Source organism: Aotus nancymaae, unplaced genomic scaffold, assembly GCF_030222135.1.
Source record: "Aotus nancymaae isolate 86718 unplaced genomic scaffold, 86718_ANA_hifiasm-v0.15.2.pri h1tg000010l, whole genome shotgun sequence".
Lineage (NCBI taxonomy): Eukaryota > Metazoa > Chordata > Mammalia > Primates > Aotidae > Aotus > Aotus nancymaae.
The window spans coordinates 60,850,570-60,869,632 of NW_026988421.1; the positions used below are offsets into that span (position 1 = coordinate 60,850,570).

Here is a 19,063-nt window from a genome sequence, read left to right on the forward strand (position 1 = left end):
GAAATAACAGGAAACTCATAGATGCCTGAGATCCATGAAAAAATGAGTCACTTTAAAAAAATCATGCTTTTTTTCTGCAACATCTTTTTAAAAATCAGATGTTTTCTCATTTATATGGATTCTAAGTAAAATGAAGATACCTTTTTAAAAGGATAAGTTTTTAGAAGTTTTATGGAAAAAAATTTTTTTTGAAACAGGTCTGGCTCTGTCACTCAGGCTTCCATGCAGTGGCATGATCTTGGCTCACTGAGACCTCCACCTCTCTAGCTCAAGTCTCGCTTGCTTCCTACACTGTCATTACAGCTAGAACAAGGGACACGTGAAGAGTAAGTGGCGCAGCGTGGCTCAGCTAAGTGAAGGACATGGGCTTGGACCCAGGACTTCTGGCTGCTGCATACATGTGTCCTGCTCCCCTACAGCTTGAAGAAGGCCACGGAAGTGAGACTGGAGGACTTCTTGGAAAAAGAAACTTGGTTATCAGTATAGTGGGAGAAGAGCAAATGCTTATGAATACTGCACCTGTGCTTTAAAAGTCACCATGAGCTGGGTGTTGTGGTTCACGTCTGTAATCCCAGCACTTTGGGAGGCTGAGGCAGTTGGATCACTTGAGGTCAGGAGTTCGAGACCAGCTTGGCCAACATGACAAAACCCCATCTCTACTAAAAAGAAAAAAAATTAGCCGAACCCAGGAGGTAGAGGTTGCAGTGAGCCGAAATTGTGCCAGCCTGGATGACAGAGCAAGGAAAACAAAGGAACAACAATAAAAAAAAAACAACAAGAAAGCACCATGACCCAGAGAAAGAAAAAAATGAAGTTCCCAAATGGAAAAAGCCCCTAAAATTACCATTTTAAAGCACAAGCCCTAATCGGCTCTGGGGATTTGCAGGAAACTCATCGAAGCTATTGATAGGAGCTATTGTTTTGGTGCCAGGATTTTCAATTGGCGGTTATATTAAAAAGGACCAAAGATGACAGTTGATATTTCAGACCAAAACCAATGTCCCATAGTGGAAAGCTTGCTGGGCCAGTGCATTTTGGGGTTGGTTACTGAGCTTGGAGACCCCCTGGGTTGGAGGACACACTTTTGGCTGATTCAAGGGGCTTCTGAGGAGCGTCAAAATGTGTACTCTGTGTTCTTGCACAGCGGCTATTAGATTGTGAGGCTCTGTCCTTGGCAGGAAATGGTAAAGGAATCAGCAGGAAGCCTAAAACAAGGGAAAGGAAACTCCTCCCTCCTATCAAAGGCCAGGCAAGGGCGAGGATGAAAATGGAAAATGGGGCACGTGCATTAAGCCGTCTCGGGGAGCGGTAGGGATAGACATGTTGAAATGGGGAGTGGTTGAATCTTGTAAGGAAGTAAGGAAAATTTATATGTCTCAAGGGCAAGGATCGATGATAGGCTTGTATTTATTGTATAACTTTAATATGGAGCCTTAGTCATCCAGAAATCTGCAGCATGCCCAGGGATTTACTACATGAGGCACAGGTTTGTGTTGTTTTCTGAGGTCCAGTGGCTCACTGTGAGAACAACCTCTCCCTCGGTCCTGATTTCTAGCTTATTCAAGGCCAGATGACCCAAAACTCAAGTTGAAAATTTTGACTAGGAGAATAGATAAAAGTAGAAATGGAATCTTATCATAAGAAATGTTCAATGTGAAGGAGAGAGAAATGCAAAGAATTTTTCTGTTTTTTTTTTTTTGTTGTTGTTATTTGTTTGTATATTTGTTTTTTGGAGACCGAGTCTCGCTTTGTTGCTCAGGCTGGAGTGCAGTGGTGCGATCTTGGCTCACAGCAACCTCCATCTCCCGGGTTCAAGCAATACTCTTTCCTCAGCCTCCCGCGTAGCTGGGACTACAGGCGCAGGCTACCACACCATATTGCCCAGGCTGGTCTGGAACTCCTGAGCTCAGGCAATCCACCTGCCTTGGCCTCCCAAAGTGCTGGGATTACAGGCATAAGGCACTGCGCCCAGCTGAATTTTTCTGTTTTACCATGGTCTTTGTAACTGAAAATCCTATGTTCTTGAGGTAGAGAGAGAGAGCCAATGATCCAATGCAAGAAACTGAGTTTAAGAAGAAAGTTCATCTGAAAGCCGACAACTCGTTCTTGAAGGTTAGAGCTCAGCTTTGAAGTTTCAATTCACGAGCCTGGCTCAGTGAGGTATGCTGCTCCCCGGTGAGAAAGAAAATGAAGACAACATTTTATGTTGAAAGTGCTCAGTGATGAAAAGGCAGCACCTAGGTCCCTTATCTCATCAGAAATGCAGCAGATTCTTAATATTAGCAATTTCATGTTTAGATTGTTACCTGAAGAAAGGAAAAATAAACTGTCCCGAATGCTGATTCTGCTGTTTCGGTGGGGAAAAAAATGTCTAACAGGCAAGGGGCAAACAACAAAACTTCTGCAGAAGCAGGCCTGGGGCAGCCCAGTATAGTTTCATAATGGTATGAATAGTTATTTTCCTGTGTTTTTTCCCCCTTTCTTTCTGGGTTTTGATGTGAATCTCTTCCTATTTGTTCAGGAAATTATGACGTGTGTTCTGGGCAGGGTTTGAGGTTTCGGAACCTTTTCTAAAAGGGACAGAGAGCACCCTGCTACATTTCCTAATCAAGAAGTTGGTGTGCAGCCGGGAAAGCTGAACAGAGTTGGTCATGATGCAGAAGCTATTCAAATGCAGTCGGCTCGTCCTGGCTCTTGCCCTCATCCTGGTTCTGGAATCCTCAGTTCAAGGTAAGACTCAGGAGTCTTGTTCCCCAGACATCTTCTCTGTAAGCCCCAGAGACCATACAAGTCATTATATTCATTTTAAGGCACACAATGTATAATATTGTAGGATAGGAGGCAAAGAAGAAGGATTTGAGGTGGCCGAAGCTTTAATACGAATTCAGTTAAGTTTGGTACCAAGAAAAATTAAACTCTGAGGCACGCACAGTCTTGTCACCTCTTACAGTGATTGAAATGTGCTAATTTATTTTGGGATGAAAGTATGAGGTTTATAAATTTTGAAAGCTCAAAAAAAGAATCTAGAAAGTGACTCTTGTGCCTGTTGCATGGAGATGGGACCTTTGAGTGTTTGCGGGTTTCTGCCTAACCCTAAGTGTCTACATCAGCCCCAAGTTTTAGTGCACTGTGATGGTGTCATTGTTATTTTAACACTGGGAGATGTTATATTTCAATTGGGGTGAATTTGACTGTGTGTATTTTTTTCTTGTTTTTTAAGATAAACTTGGTTCTTACTGAAAACTCAATTATGGTTAGACATAGTTAATGCAAACCCTCTCAGATTTTAAAGAGAAGGCCACAGAATGTGGTGTTTGTGCTGTTGGTCAGAGAAACATCATATTCGGAAATATCTTCCTAGGTTTATCTATCATTTAGTGTTGTTTAGTCAGACTGAAACAACTTAAAACCTCTAATGACTAAGACAATAAAAATGATCAGTTTGTAAGAAAAATACAATTTGTTCTCCTTTGACAAATAAGGAATAATGTCAAAATAAGAAAGAGGTCATGGCCTGCTAGGGAGATGGCAGAACTTAGAGCAGAAAAACACTAGGTTCCCCCAAATGGGAAGGGAAATGTTGAGTCACAATGACACACACGTCCTAGATTTGTTTCGTCAAAGCGACTTTTGGTTGTCACGATGTAGAGATGAAATCTTACAGATGATCTCACAGACATTCATTTTATGTTGGAAATTTATAAAATCTCATTTTCTTCTAAATATTAATACTGTAAAAAGAGCAAGTATTGTTGCTGGAACTTTATTAATCTATGTATTTTTAAAATATAAAACATTGTCAATTGTAGGGAACAGACTTCACTTGGATCGCTTAGGGAATATCTTCAGCTTGATGAAATAATTCCCTAAGAATCATGTGGTCTGACAAGATCAAGAGCAATGAGGTCCATATTTTAATACAGTCTTGAGTGGCTAGGTGGTGCTGGGCATACTGCAACCAGAGATACGTAAGTCTGTATGTTTCCAAAATTTCTCAGAAACATGAATTTCCTGCAAAGATTCATTAAGGAAAACTAGAATGAAAACAACAACGTTCCTTGTACAGCATTCATTAGAAAGAAATGAAGAAAAGAATAATTCGTCGTGAAATTGGATAGAATGCTAGCATTTATGTCATGACCTCATAGGTTTAGCTGTTTGTTAGAAAAGGAAACCATAGAAAGAGACAAGGGAGAAACTGACAAACTTGGGTGTTTCTGAAAAAAGGCTCTTGGTATCAGCTCAAGGGCTTGTGCCCACATCTGAGTGCGCAGGGAAATAGATGTTCCCCCACGGCTGCATGTGTGAGTGACTGCCCCACAAGGCTGCGATGTGAAGAGTCGTGACACCATTTCCTCACACCTCCACACAAGCCAGATGTGATTCAATAACATTCTTCCCGTCTTATAAAAGGTGTTTATCTGGCCCCTTTGTTTGACTGATCAAATCAACTCGGCTTTTGACTGGCTTATACTGAACATATTCAAAACCATTTCAGATTACTGCAGTAGATTGCTCGGCCTGCCATAACAAAGTGCCGCAGAGTAGGTGACTTAAACAACAGACTTTTTTTTCCTCCCAGTTCTGGAGTTGGGAGTCCAAGATCAAGGTGCTGGCAGGGTTGGCCACACTCTGAGGCCTCTCTCCTTGGCTTACAGATGGCGCCTTCCCCCTTGTCTGCACATGGCTTTCCCTCCACGCATCTGTGTCTTAATACCGTCTTCTCATAAGGTCACCAGTCACTGGATCAGAGCCACCCTAATGACCTCATCTTAACTAACTATATCTGCAATGACTCTATTTCCAAATAATTTCACACTGTGAGATTCTGTGGGTTAGAACTTCAACATATGAATTTGGTGGTGGTGTGTTTTTACTATAAGTCACACCCAAGTAAAGACATGTGGTAAAATTGTGTCTATCCAGCACAAAGAAATGGCAATTTGGGGATGTGTGGGTAACCCTGGAGAGCACAGATGACTAATCTATTTAATGGAGAGCTCCAGGGGATTTGATGAGGATTGTGAATCTTACACTCCTATTGCTTCTCTTTTCCAATGACGCCCATAAAGAGAAAAAATGGGATATCCATGAACAGGTGCGGCCAAGGGGGCCAGGTCCTCCGTGTGTCCACTGTCCACTGTCTCCTAGCTCACAGCAATGATATCGATCCGCTCATTGGGCTGCTGTTTGTAAAGTGATTTCACATCTATTCTCTGATAATTATCCTCACATTCCCTGTGAGGGGGAATTAGCTCCATAAAACTGGATCTGACATTTCTCATCTTATTTCTCTATACATCAACCTCTTGCAAAAAATTTGTGAGTCTTGCCCAAGACCCATTACAACTAATTAACGACTGAACTGGTCGTCTGATTTCAAAGTCAGAATTGACTTTCTACTCAGCTCATGGATTGGAGGTTTTCTTTATTTAAACAAACAAAAAGTTCTTTGACTGTAGCCGTTGCTATAACATTTCCTACTGAGCTGAGGGAGAAATTGAAAGTAAACTTAGGAGCTTTTTATAGCTTGTCAAACTGTGCAAGAGTGGGGGAAGCTTATCTATCTTGTGGAATTGATAAAGCAGGGGGAAGTAACTCTGGCTTAGATAATGCTACCATTTTGAATGAACCAAATGGTCTTCTTTACCCCTTCACAGTAGTTGCTGCTTAAGTTTCTCTAACATGCCTGCAGTAAAGTTCCATTAAGAATAGGAAATTAGGCTGGGCACGGTGGCTCACGTCTGTAGTCCTAACACTTTGGGAGACCCAGGTGGGTGGGTCACTTGAGGTCAGGAGTTCAAGACCAGCCTGGCCAACATGGTGAAACCCTGTCTCTGCTAAAAATACAAAAATTAGCCAGGCATGGTGGCACGTACCTGTAATCCCAACTACTCAGGAGGCTGAGGCAGGAGGTGGAGATTGCAGTGAACCTAGATCACCCTACTGCACTCCAGTCTGGGTGCTAGAATCACTTGAACCAGGAGGTGGAGATTGCAGTGAGCCTAGATCACCCTACTGCACTCCAGTCTGGGTGCTAGACTGAGACTCCATCAAGAAAGAAAGTAGGAAGGAAGGAAGGAAAGAGAGAGAGAGAAAAGAAGGAAAAAAAGAAAGAAGGAAAGAAGGAAGGAGAAATAAAGAGAAAAAGAAAGAAAAATAAAGAAAAAGAAATTGGTACATGGTAATTATGTATGTTGGGGGAAAAGTTAGTATGCTGATATAAAAAGGTATGGCCTACTGAAGAAAGTTGTTTGCTCTGGTAACATTTGCTCATAGAAAGTATTTCGGCAAAGCAGGACTTGGGGTACTGGGGGAGCTGGGCAGTGAGGGATGGGATTCAAATAAAAACCGTTCTTTCCCTTGGAATCCACTACACAATTAACCAAGAAATCCCATAAGTGGGTCTTTTAGGAAGATAACATTTCTGTCCATGAGCATACCCACTATAATCACAAGACATTTATCTTAAGCAAGATAGAGTCAAGATACTCTCACAACCTCAGGGGCTGGAACTGTGAATTTTCACATCCTGCCAACACCCTTAAATAGCCATGTCAAGAATTTAGTGTCTGTAACTTGTTCTTTCTTTTAAAGTACATTTAACATCATTGGCCCCAAGTTTGGAGTGGGAGACCTTCTACTTTTGATTTCTTTATAAAATGTTTAAATAGCTTTGTTGAGATAGTGTTTACATACCATACAACGGTATGTAAACACCCATTAAAAGTGTTCAATGATTAGGCCAGGCATGGTGGCTCATGCCTGTAATCCCAGCACTTTGGGAGGCCAAGGCGGGTGGATCACTTGAGGTCAGGAGTTTGAGACCAGCCTGGCCAACATGGCAAGAACTTGTCTCTACTAAAAATACAAAAATTAGCTGGGTGTGGTGGTGTGCACCTGTAATTCCAGCTACTCGGGAGGTTGAGGCAGGAGAATCTGTTGAACCTGGGAGGCAGAGGTTGCAGTGAGCTGAGATCCTGCCACTGCACTCCAGCCTGGAGACAGCGAGACTCTGTCTCTAAAAAAAAAAAAGAAAGAAAAAAAAAGAATGCAAAGTATCCCATTAATAACTTTTATATTGATGATATGTTAAAGGATAATGTTTTGAATATATCAGATTAAATAAAATGTATTAAAATTAATTTCACCTGTTTCTTTTTACTTTTTTTTTGAGACGGAGTTTCGCTCTTGTTACCCAGGCTGGAGTGCAATGGCGCGATCTCGGCTCACTGCAACCTCCGCCTCCTGGGTTCAGGCAATTCTCCTGCCTCAGCCTCCTGAGTAGCTGGGATTACAGGCATGCACCACCATGCCCAGCTAATTTTTCGTATTTTTAGTAGAGACGGGGTTTCACCATGTTGACCAGGATGGTCTCGATCTCTTGACCTCGTGATCCACCCACCTCGGCCTCCCAAAGTGCTGGGATTACAGGCGTGAGCCACCGCGCCCGGCTTTCTTTTTACTTTTAAAAATATGGCCGCTAGAATATTTAAAACTCTATGTGGTTTCCTTTATGTTTCTATTGAAAAGAGCTGGTTTAGACAGCATAAGGTGTGAAGACATCGCCCTCTGCTGGAGGAGAGGCTGGATTTTTCACCTAGATGGAGAGACGTCTAAGTAGCAAGTAGATGCCAAACTAATGCTGCCTCAGGAAAGAATCGAAAAAGGAGAAAGAAACAGTGAAACCAGGCCGGGCGCGGTGGCTCATGCCTGTAATTCCAGCTCTTTGGGAGGCCACCACGGGCGGATCACTTGAGGTCGGGAGTTCGACATCAGCCTGGCCAACGTAGTGAAACCCCGTCTCTACTAAAAATATAAAAAATTAACCGGGAGTGGTGGTGGGCCCCTGTAATCCCAGCTACTTGGGATTCTCAGGCAGAAGAATCACTTGAACCTGGGAAGTGGAGGTTGCAGTGAGCCAAGACAGGGCCACTGCACTCCAGCCTGGGCAACAGAGTGAGACTCCATCTCAAAAAAAAAAAAAAAAAAAAAAAGACCATAAATTGAGAATCCTAGAGATACTAAATGGTAGAACGGGAATTAGAATTTAAATTTATACGTTGTTCACTACTATAGAGATCATAGGTCATTGTTGTCCTCCTTCGTCTCATGAGAAAAACTAGCAATGAAGAACTCTGACTATGTGCTAGGTCCTATTCTGAGAACCTAACATTTGTATCTCATTATTAGATCTATTACTTCCCATCCTACAGATAAGAAAATGGAGGCACAGGAAAGTTAAGTTGGCCAAGATCACACAGCCAGTAAGGGGCAGACATTGAAAGGTCATTTTGCCTGCCTTATCCCCAGCCTTGAGGCAGTGGCAGACCTAACTCACTTTGGACAACCAGCTCTCCCAGACCAGACGTTGTCAGCTATACTCAGGAATCACAGGAAAGATTGTGATAAAATAATATATAGTTCCAAAGAAAATAAAGAAAATCCAGTGGGAGAATATTTACTAGACTTTTAATGTTTATATTTTTAGAGGAATATTGTTTATTATAGCAACTTAGAAAACAAGACGAGAAAACAAATCACCAAAGACTCTACTACCATAGTTATTTTTGTGTATTTCCTTCCATTTCCCCCCAATATCAGTTGATATACTTGAAACTATTATGCACACAAAGTGGTATCCTGATTCTCTCACCCATTTTATTTATTTATTTGTTTGTTTATTTACTTATTTTTGAGACAGAGTCTTGCTCTGTCACCCAGGCTAGAGTGCAGTGGCATAATCTCGTTTCACTGCGACCTCCGCCTCCCAGGTTCAAGTGATTCTCCTGCCTCAGCCTCCTGAGGAGCTGGAATTACAGATGCCTCCCATCACACTCAGCTAATTTTTGTACTTTTAGTAGAGACAGGGTTTTGCCATGTTGGCTAGTCTGGTCTCAAACTCCTGACCTTAAGTAATTCTCCTGCCTTGGCCTCCCAGGCGTGAGCCACCGCACCCGACCTTTTATTTATTTATTTATTTATTATTATTTTTGAGACGGAGTCTTGCTCTGTCACCAGGCTGGAGTGCATTGGTGTGATCTCGGATCACTGCAACCTCCCCCTCCTGGGTTCAAGTGATTCTCTTGCCTCAGCCTCCCAAGTAGCTGGGACTACAGGCACCCGCCACCATGCCCAGCTAATTTTTCTATTTTTAGCAGAGATAGAGTTTCACCATGTTGGCCAGAATGGTCTCCATCTCTTGACCTTGTGATCCACCTGCCTCAGCCTCCCAAAGTGCTGAGATTACAGGCATAAGCCACTGTGCCCAGCCTTATTTATTTTTAATTTTGTAAATTAATTTTTTTCTTCTGAGACAGTTTAACTCTGTCACCCAGGCTGGAGTGCAGTGGTGCAGTCTTGGCTCACTGTGACCTCCTGGGCTCAAAGAATCCTCCTGCCTCAGCCTCCTGAGTAGCTGGGACTACAGGTGTGTGCTACCACATCCAGCTAAAATTTTTTAAATCTTTTTTTTTTTTTTGTAGAAATGGGAGTCTCTCTATGTTGCCCAGACTGGTCTTGAACTCCTGGGCTCAAGTGATCCTCCCACCTTAGTCTCCTGAAGTGCTGGGATTTCAGACATGAGCCCCCACACCCAGGCTAATTTTTACTTTTATTTTATTAAAAAAAATTATTGCCCTACCCCCCCAACTCGTTTTTAAGCATAGGTTTTTCTACAATGCCACATTATCTTTTCCATAAAAAGTACTTTTGGCCAGGTATGGTGGCTCACACCTGTAATCCCAGCACTTTGGGAAGCCGAGGTGGGTGGATCACCTGAGGTCAGGAGTTCGAGAGCAGCCTGGCCAACATGGTGAAACCCCGTCTCTACTAAAAATACAAAAATTAGCTGGGTGTGATGGTGGGCACCTGTAATCCCAGCTACGCAGGAAGCTCACTTGAACCCAGGAGGTGGAGGTTGCAGTGAGCCGAGATTGCACCACCACACTCGTCTGGGCAACAAGAGCAAAACTCCACGTCAAAAAAAAAAAAAATACTTTTTTACCATTTGGTTACTATTCTCTTATGAGTGGATTCCTTGTAATTTATCTGAGTGTTTTCCATTATTAGTTTTAAAGCTACCCTCCATGCCTTTCAAAAATCCTAGACATGCTCTTTCTTGCTAGGTAATTATTAGTTGCACTTGTTAGAATAAGTATATACTTGGAGTGAGGTGGAGATTAACCTTTTGAAGGGTGGTGACTTATTTCTCACCACTAGGCCTTTGTCTTTGCTAAATTGAAGAAGGAAGATTTTATTTCATTAGCTAATAAAGAACCTCCTATATAGGCTGGGCATGGTGGGTTACACCTGTAATCCTAGCACTTTCAGAGGCCGAGGTGGCTGGATTGCCTGAGCTCAGGAGTTCAAGACCAGCCTGGGCAACATGGTGAAACCCCATCTCTATTAAAAATACAAAAAATTAGCTGGGTGTGGTGGCGAGAGCCTGTAATCGCAGATACTCAGGAGGCTGAGGCAGGAGAACTGCTTGAACCCAGAAAGTGGAGGTTGCCATGAGCCGAGATCGAGCCACTGCACTCCAGCCTGGGCAAGAAAGCAAAACTCTGTCTCAAAATAAAACAAAAAATAAATCTCCTATATAACCTCATGACATCAGATTTGGAGTCTTTTCCATAGAAATGAAATTCAGAAAAAGCTGAGACTCAGATAGTCCAAGCTGCCTAACCCTCTGTGAATAGAGGGGACTTGTTTTTTTGAAATCTGAGTGCAAAGACACAGGACAATTTGTTATCTACTTTAATTCCTAAGGATACTGTATGGCCTTAAAACACAAGAACTAGAATTCTGTAATACCACGAGTACTACACAGTGTGTTCCTTCCCCTTTTGGAACCTGATTTGATTCATCCCTGCAAAAAGATGTGGACTTTGGGGCCAGATGTGGGTTGGAATCCTGAATTCTTGACTTAGCGCCTGTGTGGCTGAAATTTTCTTTTGTGTAAAATTGAGATAGTAGTACAAAAGTAACAACAGTTAATATTATCTAGCGTTTACTGTGTGCCTGGCACTGTGTTAAATTCCTTATGTGCATTTTCTGATTTAATTTTTGTGATAGGCTTATGACACTATTAGTTCTTCCTATTACAGTGAGGGTTCACAGAAGTTAAGGTTTCGTAACTGGTCAGCAGAGATGGGACTTCACTCCAGGTAGCTGATTCCAAAGCCTATTCTTCTACTTTTTGGAGAAGGACAATTTATATAAAAGATTGGCACATAGTGGGTGCTGCTGTTATATGAATGGGCATAAAATCTGTCTACATTTTGCCTTTTACCAAATTTAGAATCTATTTAGTTAAAACCTTCTTAGGGCAGGCCAGGTGCAGTGGCTTATGCCTGTAATCTCAGCACTTTGGGAGCCCAAGACAGGAGGATTGCTTGAGCCCAGGTGTTTGAGACCAGCCTGGGCACATAGTGAGACTCCATTGCTACAAAAAAAAAAATTAGCTGGGTGTGATGCTGTGCCTGTAGTCCCAGCTGGCTGGGGTAGGAGGATGACTTGAGCCCAGGAATTCAAGGTTACACTGAGCTATGACCACAGCACTGCACTCCAGCTTGGGCAGCAGAGTGAGATCCTGTCTCGAAAAATAAAAAAATAAAAACTTCTTAGGACAGAGTGATTAGAAGCTGTGTAGTAGATACTTAGTAACAATGTGGGTTCCTTGTTGGGCAGGTTACCCTATGCAGAGAGCCAGGTACCAGTGGGTGCGCTGCAGTCCCAACAGTAATTCTGCAAACTGCATTGAAGAGAAAGGACCAATGTTCGACCTACTTCCAAGTGAATCAAACAAGATCTCCCATCTGAGGACTGACCCTTTTCCGTAAGTGGACTTTTCTCTAACTAAAAAAAAATTTTTTTGTACAAACAGAGGTCTCCGTATGTTTCCCAGGCTGATCATGTACTCCTAAGCTCAAGCAGTTCTTCCACATTGGCCTCCCAAAGTGCTGGATTACAGGTGTGAGCCACCATTCCCAGCCCTGGTGACTTTCTCCATCACTGGTATTCACTGCATTAGTGATTACATCATCACAATCTTCAATATGCAACTCTACAGTCCTACTCCTGCATTCTTACTTTAAGGCAGCAGCATTAAGTTTGAATATAGTATTACAGCATCCTCCATTACTTTAAGTCTTTGGTTTCAATAGTAATTCATTTAAATCTAAAATGTTAGGGCGCAGTAACATTAGGGCTCATGCCTGTAATCCCACCAATTTGGGAGACTGAGGTGAGAGGATCACTTGAGGCCAAGAATTTGAGACCAGCCTGGGCAACACAGCAAGACCCCATCTTTCTTTAAAAATTAGTGGCTGGGCATCATTGCTCACTCCTGTAATCCCAACACTTTGAGAGGCTGAGGCAGATTGCTTAAGGTTGGGGGTTCAAGACCAGCCTAGCCAACTTGGCAAAACCCTATTTCTACTAAAAATACAAAAATTAGGTGGGCATGGTGGCATGCCTGTATCCCAGCTACTTAGGAGGCTGAGGCAGGAGAATCACTTGAAGCTAGGAGGTGGAGGTTGCAGTTAGCCCAGATTGTGCCACAGCACTCCAGCCTGAGTGACAGAGAGACTCTGTCTCAAAAAAAAAAAAAAAAAAAAAAAAAAAAAATTAGAAATTAGGCCAGGAGCAGTGGCTCATGGCACTTTGGGAGGCCGAGGCAGGTGGATTGCTTGAGTCCAGGAGTTTGAGACCAGCCTGGGTGACATGGAGAAACCCTGTCTCTACAGAAAAAGACAAAAATTAGCCAGGCATGGAGAAACCTCATCTCTGCAGAAAAATACAAAAATAAACCATGAGTGCTTGTGGTCCTAGCTACTCGGGAGGCTGAGGTGGGAAGACTGCTTGATCCTGAGAGGTAAAGGCTGAAGTGAGCCATGGTGTGGCACTGCACTCCAGCCGGGGTGACAGAGTAAGACCTTGTCTCAAAATAAATAAATACATTTTAAATAAATAAATAAAATTAAAACTAAAATTAAAAAATAAAATGTTAAGGGAATAGCTCAAATTCTCCAAAAGAACTCTTGCACACCATTCCTCCTCTCCTCAAATCTTTATTTTCCTTCCCCAAAGCCATGACTTTGCTTCTCACCCTGGCCCTGTGCCTTCCCTCCTGTCACTGCAGAAGAATGGTCCCTGCTTCTGTGTGGATCCCAAGCCCTTTTGCCCTCAAATCCTCCTGTCCTTCCTTCCCTGGCTCTGCTCTGTATTGGCTGTAAGGTGGTGGTGAAACTGACCCCTTGGATCTGCATTTCTCAGGCTCCCAGGGTTGTGGCTGACTGTGGCCATTGGGAGGCAAGGGAGGGAGATTGGAGAGCTTGGGAGGAAGGGAGAGAGGCATGTTTCTTCTCCTTACTCCTTGCCTTGGGTGGCACCTCGGGCAGGACTGTGTCTCACCCATGGCCTCAGCTCCCACCAGATGCCTCTAGTCCCTGGGCTCAGGAAATACATGAGCTCCTTCCATTATCCCTGCAGCCCAGGGAGGGAAGTATTTTCTTTCTTTCTTTTTTTTGAAAGAGTCTCACTCTCATTGCCCAGGCTGGAGTACAGTGGTGTGATCTCAGCTCATTGCAACCTCTACCTCCTGGGTTCAAGTGATTCTCCTGCCTCAACCTCCCAAGTAGCTGGGATTACAGGCATGCCTCCATGCCCAGCTAATTTTTGTATTTTTAGTAGCAACAGGGTTTTGCCATGTTGGCCAGGCTGGTCTCAAACTCCTGACCTCAAGTGATCCCCCTGCCTTGGCCTCCCAAAATTCTGGGATTATAGGCTTGAGCCACCATGCACCCAGCTGAGGGAAATATTTTCTTGCTGTTGCTAATCTCTGGGTTACCTTGCTATCCCCCATTTGGCTTCGCCTCTCCTCCATCACCTATATGAGGAATTTCCTCTGTGTTAAATGTCTGGAGAAGTTTCCTGATTGGCCCTGGCTGTTGCAGCTTCTAAGGCCACCTCTCTTTGTGGCTGGTGTCCTATTCCCATGCACCTTCTCCAGAAGTTCCATTCTGCAGTTATCTCTCTAAACCCAGTGTCTTCTTCTCATCAGTATGGTAGTACACTTTAGTATCTCCTATGTTTAGGCAACATCTGTCTTTTGTTTTTGCATCCTCTCCAGTGGTTGCCCTTCTCTGCTCTTCTTCACAATAACACCTCCTGAAAGGGCTGCCTGTCTGCCCCCTCCTCTCCTCACCCCACTGCGGCTGGACTTCTGTTCCTACACTCCATGCTGGTTGACACAGTCACTGGTTACTTCTCTATTTTCAGCTTAGTTGACCCTTAGTTGCCTTCAAAAACAGCTGACTGGGACATGCATGTAATCCCAGCACGTTGAGAGGCCAAGGCAGGAGGATCACTTGAGCCTAGGAGTTCAAGACCAGCCTGGGCAACATAATGAGACCCTATCTATAAAAATTAGAAAAATTAGCTGGGAGTAGTGGCTCACGCCTGTGGTCTCAGCTACAAAGGAGGCTGAGGTGGGAGGATTGCTTGAGTCCAGGAGGGTGAGGCTGCAGTGAGCCATGATCATGCCAGTGCACTCCAGCCTGCACAACAGAAGGAGAACCTGTCTTAAAAAAAAAAAAAGTTTGACCACCCCTCCCTTGAAATGCTTTTTTCTCTGGGCTTCCATGCCCTGTCTTATCCTGTTTCTTCCTACTTCTCTGGCTGTTCTTTTTCCTCTGCTCGATATTTAATATATTGGTGTGAGCCTGGCCCTGTCCTGGCCCCCCTTCTCTATCTACATGTTTTCTCTAGGTGATCTCCATCGGTTCTGTGGGTTTAACTATCAAATCTGTGTTTCCAACTCTGACTCTCCGGGCTAAAGTAACCTCCTGGTCACTCTCTATTACATTAGTCAATTTCTTTTCTCTGTACCACCTATGATTTTCTTGATTTATTTATTCACTTTTTATTGTCTGTCTTTCCCACTAAGTTAAAAACTTCTTGAGCAGGGATTTCATCTGTCTGCTTCTGTTCTATCCCGGGCACTCAGGACAAGGACCAGATGTTCAGTAAATATTTATTGAATGCACACATGAATAAAAACTCTAATCAGTTATATGCTGGTTTATTATTTTTGTGGAGGAAATGACTTATAGGCTGTGACACTTAGCTTTTGTTTCTGATGCTTTGTTGCCCTGTTCTGTCACTGAGGCTGTCACCATTGCTCTGGCCGTTTTGTGCTCTTTGAATTTCTAACCATCACACTCAATCCAGAAGGCAGCCTTACCTTTCAGCACTCTTCAGCTGAAAGAATGCAAGTTGGAGGCAGGGTCATTTTTGTACAGGAAATTGAAGGTTTATATGCTGGTATATATAAAACTTAGTTTTTTACAAAGAATTTCTCAAAGTGAGCTTTGTTGAAGTACAGTAAATTATTAGAACTTTTATGGAAATTTTAATTTAGTAAAAAATGTCATCTCTCTGGGCTTAGTTTTTGTCCTTTCTTCTGCGGGGGTGGGGGTGGGGGATGGAATTTTGCTCTCGTGGCCCGGGCTGGAGTGCAGTGGCACCATCTCGGCTCATTGCAACCTCCACCTCTCAGGTTCAAGCGATTCTCCTGTTTCAGCCTCTTGAGTAGCTGGGATTACAGGCATGAACCACCACACCTGGCTAATTTTTGTATTTTTTGTAGAATCGGGGTTTCACCATGTTGCCCAGGCTGGTCTAGAATCCCTGACCTCAGTTGATCCACCCGCCTTGGCCTCCTGAAGTGCTGGGATTATAGGCATGAGCCACCATGCCCGGCGGTTTGTCCTTTCTTTAGAGAGAAAGAAGTCTTTTTCTGAGACACTCTTGCTCTGTTGCCCAGGCTGGAGTGCAACGGTTCAATCTTGGCTCACTGCAACCTCCGTCTCCTGGGTTCAAGCGATTCTCTCACCTCAGCCTTCTGAGTAGCTGGGATTATAGGCGTGCACCACCACGCTGGGCCAAGAGGTCTTCTTTTAAAAATGATTTCTTAAGTAAATTTCAAATATACAATTTATATGCTAGTGAAAACAAATTAACACTGTTTATGCAAGCCTACAATACGTAGATGTGGAGTTGACAGATGCAATAAGTATAGGCAAACACATAGGAACATTTGGCCTGGTTTTTGTTTGTTTGTTTTAAAACATTGAATAGAGGCTGGGTGTGGTGGCTCATGCCTGTAATCCCAGCACTTTGGGAGGCCGAGGTGGCTGGATCACCTGAGGTCAGGAGTTTGAGACTAGCCTGGCCAACATGGAGAAACCCCATCTCTTAAAAAAATAAAAAAAAGTAAAAAAAAAAAAAATTGAATAATTGGGGAGCTTTTAACTCTCTTAATTTGAGCAACTGAATGGCTGTATTTATTTCCTTATCTTAAAAAATAACTATTATAATTATCTTTCCCACATATCAAACTTTACTGTTTTTTTCCCATTTTTCTTTCATACTTCAGAAAGACAAGATTCCAGGACTTGAATCGTATCTTCCCGCTTTCTGAGGACTATTCTGGATCAGGCTCCGGCTCTGGCTCCGGCTCTGGATCAGGATCCGGGAATGACTTCCTAACTGAAATGGAACAGGAGTACCAACTAGTAGATGAACGTGATGCTTTCCATGACAACCTTATGTCTCTTGACAGGAATCTGCCCTCAGACAGCCAGGACTTGGGTCAGCCTGGATCAGAAGAGGATTTTACAATATAAAAGAGAATTTTCCCACCTTGACACCAGGCAGTGTATTCAGCATATTTTGTGTACCATGGTTAATGATTGCCATTAAATGGTTAATCTTGGGACAAAAAATTTTATAGAAGTCTTTAAACATCTGTAAAAGAAGCTTAAGTTTTATCATCCTTTTTTTCTCATGAATTCTTAAAGGATTGCCTTAATGCTGTTATCTATTTCATTGTTCTTGAAAATATCTACATTTTTTGGTATCATATTCAACCAACATCATCATGAAATTAGATTTCCATGGCCACAAAATGGCATTAAAAAATAAATTATATTTAAAAAAATAGTTTGAGAAGCAAATTGGCAGGCAGTATTTCATACTTAAGAATCTGACTTGGATTGTGAATTATAGATATGCCCTTTTCTGATAAAAACAAATTAAAAACCATAATGCAACACGGTGAGTTTGTACAGTGGGGGTGTTTGACATATTTTACAGTGTGAAGTATATTATACTGTTACTTTTGAATGTGTTTGTAGAGCTGGTAGACATGTTTATCTACAAGTATGATTGCTGTTACGTAACACCCAAAACTAACTCCCAAATTAAAGCACAGTTGTGCTCTCAATACCTCATACTGCTTTATCTTTTTTTTCCTGAATATCTGTGTATTTTCAGATGTTACTATATTAAAGCAGAGATATAACAAAAGGATAAGCTGTCTCGGATCTCTTGTTCTAAACACAGGAAACAGTTATTTTTGGCAAGACATTTCTCTAGAAGTCTTATCAACAAAACAACTTTAAACTTATTCTAAAATAAACACACATTTTGTAATCAGAATCAAATCATACTAACTAGCAGATGAAGAAAGCAATTATGCCTTAGCAAGAGGGTTATATGTCTCAAAGCACTTCCTCACCTGAAAGATAGTTCCATCTCTGTTCCCCTTAGTTCTGAAAAGCCCCCCAGCATCACCGTCATGGACTCTGTTCTGCACTGTTCAGATCCCTACTTAAGAACTGAGGACTTACTCAAATTAGCCTCCACTGGAGAGAGCCACCTTTCCCAAGGTCATGCTGCTTTGTAGGGCAGCCTGCATCCTGTGACTGGCTGACGTGGGCATATCAAGGCCTGAACTCAGAAGGGTCATACGGATTCATAACTTCCCACAGGGTCAGCTCAGGTTTTGCTGGGACTACTTTGTAACTCATTTTCTTTACTCAGTTTTACTTCCTTCCATTCCCCTCACAGGTGTCTATCCTAAGAGTGTTCCCTTAGAAATTTTCTGCTAGTTTCCATCACAGAATTTGCTTCTTGGAGAAAACAACTTGTGACAGGTTGTGCTGGGAGGGATAGGAAATGGATGCAAAGATGGGATTTTGGAGCTAGATTGCCTGCTGCTGGCTGGCGATGAGGACTCCATCCTTGTCTGTAGATGACCAGAAGCACAAGATAGCAATACAATTGTTAAAACTTTGACTGAGGATGAACACGGATGGTATACCAGTGGAAGGGAGTGCACCAGGATGTGATATACTAGGCGTCTGAGAAATGCTGGCAAGTAGCAATATAAAGACAATGGTATTGGTTGGCTATTGCTGGACTTAATGAATGCTTTTGAAAAAGACAACGAAAGGCTAAGGATGATTCATTAAAGGCTAAATGTGAAAAACAGTAGGCCTCCTTGGCAGCATATTAAGCAACTCTCTTCTGTAGTAGGTCTGAAAAGCTGAGGACCAGGCCTAGGACTTTGAGAACTGCAGACGGTTGGGTGTGGTGGCTCACGCCTGTAATCCCAACACTTTAGTAGGCTGAGGCGGGTTGATCACCTGAGGTCAGGAGTTAGAGACCAGCCTGACCAATATGGCGAAACCCCCATCTCTACTGAAAATACGAAAATTAGCTGGGCGTGGTGGCAGGCATCTGTAATCCTAGCTGCTACTCAGGAAGCTGAAGCAGGAGAATCGCTTGAACCTGGGAGGCAGAGGTTGCAGTGAGCCAAGATCATGTCACTGCACTCCAGCCTGGGCAACAGAGCATGACTCCATCTCAAAACAAACAAAAAAAAGAATTATATATATATATATATACACACACACACATATATATATACACACATATACATATACATACATATATATATATATACACACACATACATAAATATCAGAGCTCCAGGAATGTTAAAGTGTCAACTTGGCCCAGTCTGTTATGCAAGCTCAGAGCCCTTACTGGGGAAAAATGGGACCCTGAAAGATGGAGACATCTGGGCTGATATATTCAGGTTTTAAACCCTCAGATGCCTTTGAACCTCTGCATCTATAGAAGAGTTCCATGCTTTAAGGACCAATGCTGGCCAGGTGTGGTGGCTCACGCTTGTAATCCCAGCACTTTGGAA

General features: G+C 42.8%; 1 protein-coding gene and 1 long non-coding RNA gene across 3 annotated transcripts; both read left to right on the forward strand.

Moving 5' to 3' along the window:
- Positions 1-2,102: 2,102 nt before the first annotated feature.
- Positions 2,103-17,379, forward strand: SRGN (serglycin). Of its 2 annotated transcripts, XM_012451431.3 has the most exons (4): positions 2,103-2,160; positions 2,522-2,730; positions 11,692-11,839; positions 16,442-17,379. In XM_012451431.3, exons 2-4 carry the CDS (start codon positions 2,652-2,654, stop codon positions 16,689-16,691), a joined length of 477 nt encoding a protein of 158 aa, XP_012306854.2. In that variant the 5' UTR covers positions 2,103-2,160; positions 2,522-2,651; the 3' UTR covers positions 16,692-17,379. The 2 variants fall into 2 exon arrangements, with proteins under 2 accessions (XP_012306854.2, XP_021528483.2); XM_021672808.2 differs by lacking the exons at positions 2,103-2,160; positions 11,692-11,839 and having other exon boundaries at positions 2,581-2,730.
- LOC135274011 (uncharacterized) lies at positions 2,737-8,006 on the forward strand. Its single transcript, XR_010341800.1, has 2 exons — positions 2,737-5,915; positions 5,970-8,006. It is a non-coding gene; the product is annotated as an uncharacterized LOC135274011 (long non-coding RNA).
- Positions 17,380-19,063: the final 1,684 nt, after the last annotated feature.